Source organism: Limulus polyphemus, unplaced genomic scaffold, assembly GCF_000517525.1.
Source record: "Limulus polyphemus unplaced genomic scaffold, Limulus_polyphemus-2.1.2 Scaffold5929, whole genome shotgun sequence".
Taxonomy (NCBI): domain Eukaryota; kingdom Metazoa; phylum Arthropoda; class Merostomata; order Xiphosura; family Limulidae; genus Limulus; species Limulus polyphemus.
In genome coordinates, this window is record NW_013671539.1 from 44939 (window position 1) to 48338 (window position 3400).

The 3400-nt window shown below is 35.0% G+C and overlaps 1 protein-coding gene across 1 annotated transcript in view; it reads left to right on the forward strand.

The window, feature by feature from the left end:
• LOC106473148 (allatostatin-A receptor-like) overlaps window positions 1-3400 on the forward strand; it is a gene marked incomplete at its 3' end in the record, with an annotated part of 8355 nt that overhangs the window by 1855 nt on the left and 3100 nt on the right. The window contains exon 2 of the mRNA XM_013933829.1: window positions 2288-2544. Within this exon, the coding sequence (XP_013789283.1) occupies window positions 2288-2544 (257 nt within the window). The remainder of the gene's footprint in view (window positions 1-2287; window positions 2545-3400) is intronic.

The following is a 3400-nucleotide window of genomic DNA, read 5'->3' on the forward strand; positions in this document are numbered from 1 at the left end:
TACGTTGGAGTTAGCCCGGTAAATTAAATATATACAAATTTTACGTTGGAGTTAGCGCGGTAAATCAAATATATACAAATTTTACGTTGGAGTTAGCCCGGTAAATCAAATATATACAAATTTTACGTTGAAGTTAGCCCGATAAATCAAATATATACAAATTTTACGTAGAAGTTAGCCCGGTAAATCAAATATATACAGCCTTTACGTTGGAGTTAGCCCGATAAATCAAATATATACAAATTGTACGTAGAAGTTAGCCCGGTAAATCAAATATATACAAATTTTACGTTGGAGTTAGCCCGGTAAATCAAATATATGCAACCTTTACGTTGGAGTTAGCCCAGTAAATCAAATATATACAAATTTTACGTATAAGTTAGCCCGGTAAATCAAATATATACAAATTTTACGTAGAAGTTAGCCCGGTAAATCAAATGTAACCGTTACTGTATTATGTGTACAATAATGTATCCGTTACTGTATTATGTCTACAATAATGTAACCGTTATTGTATTATGTCTACAATAATGTATCCGTTACTGTATTGTGTCTATAATAATGTATCCGTTACTGTATTGCGTCTACAATAATGTAACCGTTACCGTATTATGTCTACAATAATGTAACCGTTACTGTATTACGTCTATAACAAATTAACCATTATTGCATGACGTCTGAAATAATGTAACCGTTACTGTGTTACTACTATAATAATGTCAAGTTTAACCTTCTATATTTAATGTTATTTAAACACTCATTACTAAGCTCGTACTGGTTATGATGTTTCATACCTGAGCAACATATCAGGACCTCCCCTAATTTTGAGCTACTAATCAACCAGCTGTACTCACAGTCGAAGAACTTGGTTCGGATCTTTGAGTTAAATAACGGTATTAACTGCCACTCTTATAGCCCAGTTGAATGTTTTAAGAAGTATCGATCCGCAGCCCGTAACGTTAAAAAGCTTGGCTAGCGCGAGCTCTCCTCTGTTTCTCAACAGTCACATTTGTTATAAGTGTATTCATATTTTATTAATATTATCATACATGCATATTCTTGTTTTAATTAACAAACATAAAATTGAGTCAGTCAAAGTATGCATTTACTACTAAAACAGTATATATTATCTATGTAATTATTTCCTATTTAACAGAAATATATTATAACACATCCAAACTAAAATGACTTATGCCCCTTTCTTTGCGCAATACGGTTGTTTTAACTTACATTCAATTTGTCATCATGTAAATAATCCTGGAAATCTTAAGTGATGTTACGTATACTTTTATGACTGTGTTATTCAACACTGTTCAACCTATACAAATTAAGGTCCATAACATCATATTTTGAAAGAGAATATTTAGACAAGGTCAAAACAAAATTGTATTTACTGTTTCTACTGTAAAAGTGAAGATTTGTTGATATTGTTTGTAGAGTTAGGTTAGGGCAGTGATCTCTATGGTTACTCACAAAATGAAGGATTTTAAGGACGAATGATAATTTATCATGTTGATGACGTAATGATCTTATCACGATTACGTTAATACAGTTATTAATAATATAAAGAAACACATCTAAAAAGCAGATACACAAGTCAGATTAAACACGGTCTTCATCTCCACTGAATTGACGGGAGATTCAATTAAACATAAAAATGTTATTATTCAAGCAGGAAAACAATAAATGTTTGATTTGGTTGTTGTTAAACACAGCACACACAATGGGTTATTTGTGCTGTGCCCATCACGGTTATCGAAACCCAGTTTTTAGCGTTATAAGCCCATTGATTTACGGCTGAGCCACCTGGGAGCCAAAAAAAATATGACAAACACTTTGATATGTTAAAACTTAAGCAATATGAAAATATCTCAACTGATTAACATGTATATCAACTACTTCTAATTCTACCATTTATCTAATTATATACACTAGATTAGCTGATTATCCAAGTCACAATAAGCCCTCTAGTGACGCAATAATGAAGTAGCACGCCCCCTACTGGTACCATAAAAAGTTATATTGTCTATTGGTGATAATATAGCAACACCTATTGCGTCACCTGATGACAACATGACAGTATTTATCAGGCCCTCTGGTGACACACTAGCAAATTAATTTGACCCCACCACGACAATATCACAGCAGCATGGTCTCTGACAGCCAATGAACATATTAGCAAGACGGGCATATTGGTCACTTAGAGTTTTAGACAACTTAAAGAAAACATTTGTATCTTTAATTATTGTAAACAAGTTTGTTTAAATTTAATTATTTCATTTTAAAGTGGAAAGACTTCTTGGAATTCCACTGCGGGGAGAACTGGCCTCGGATAACCGAGTACGACCAGCTGTTAAAGAAGTGTGTGACACGTTATCCATCCAAGCAACTCTATTACACTTTTGTGACAGTCACCCTTTTTTTCTTCCTGTTGCCATAATGGCTACTGCTTACTCCCTGATCATCTGGAAACTGTGGATTAGTGAGCTTCCCGGGGAGAGAAACCTGGTTAATATCACGGTTCAACATAGGTCAAAGAAAAAGGTGAGAGCTCGAAACTCAAGTACTCCATTTTATAATTAAGTATTGTGCCACACCCACCAAATCTATAACTTAACTCAAGTACTCCATTTTATAATTAAGTATTGTGCCACACCCACCAAATCCATAACTTTAAAAAGATTTGACAAAAATAATTTCACGTTTTCATTGTTAGTTATTCACACCTGGTTTATAGTTTAAGGTTAAAAAATTGACCTTAAGGTCAAGTTATAAAGTCAGGGATATTCAAAAGTCATGCATGTCCCATATGGAACTACCTGGAAGTGATGAACTCACATGTGCGTGTTCCACATCACTACAAAGCATATACAAATAATGTCTAGTAGGCCTAGAGGAGGGTTATAGAAGTACCTGGAAGTGATATACTACACATCTGCGTGTTCTACACCACTACAAAGTATATACAGTATATATATATATATATATATGTATAATGTCTAATAGCCCTAGAGGAGAGTCTTGCTAATTCCACGTAGTCCTAGAGGCGGTTTTTACTAATTCCACGTAGTCCTAAAGGCGGGTTCTACTAATTCCACGTAGTCCTAGAGGCGGGTTCTACTAATTCCACGTAGTCCTAAAGGCGGGTTCTACTAATTCCACGTAGTCCTAGAGGTGGGTTCTACTAATTCCACGTAGTCCTAGAGGCGGTTTTTACTAATTCCCACGTAGTCCTAAAGGCGGGTTCTACTAATTCCACGTAGTCCTAGAGGTGGGTTCTACTAATTTCATGTAGACCTAGAGGCGGGTTCTACTAATTCCACGTAGGCCTCGAGGCGGTTTTTACTAATTTCACGTAGTCCTAGAGGCGGTTTTTACTAACTTCATGTAGACCTAGAGG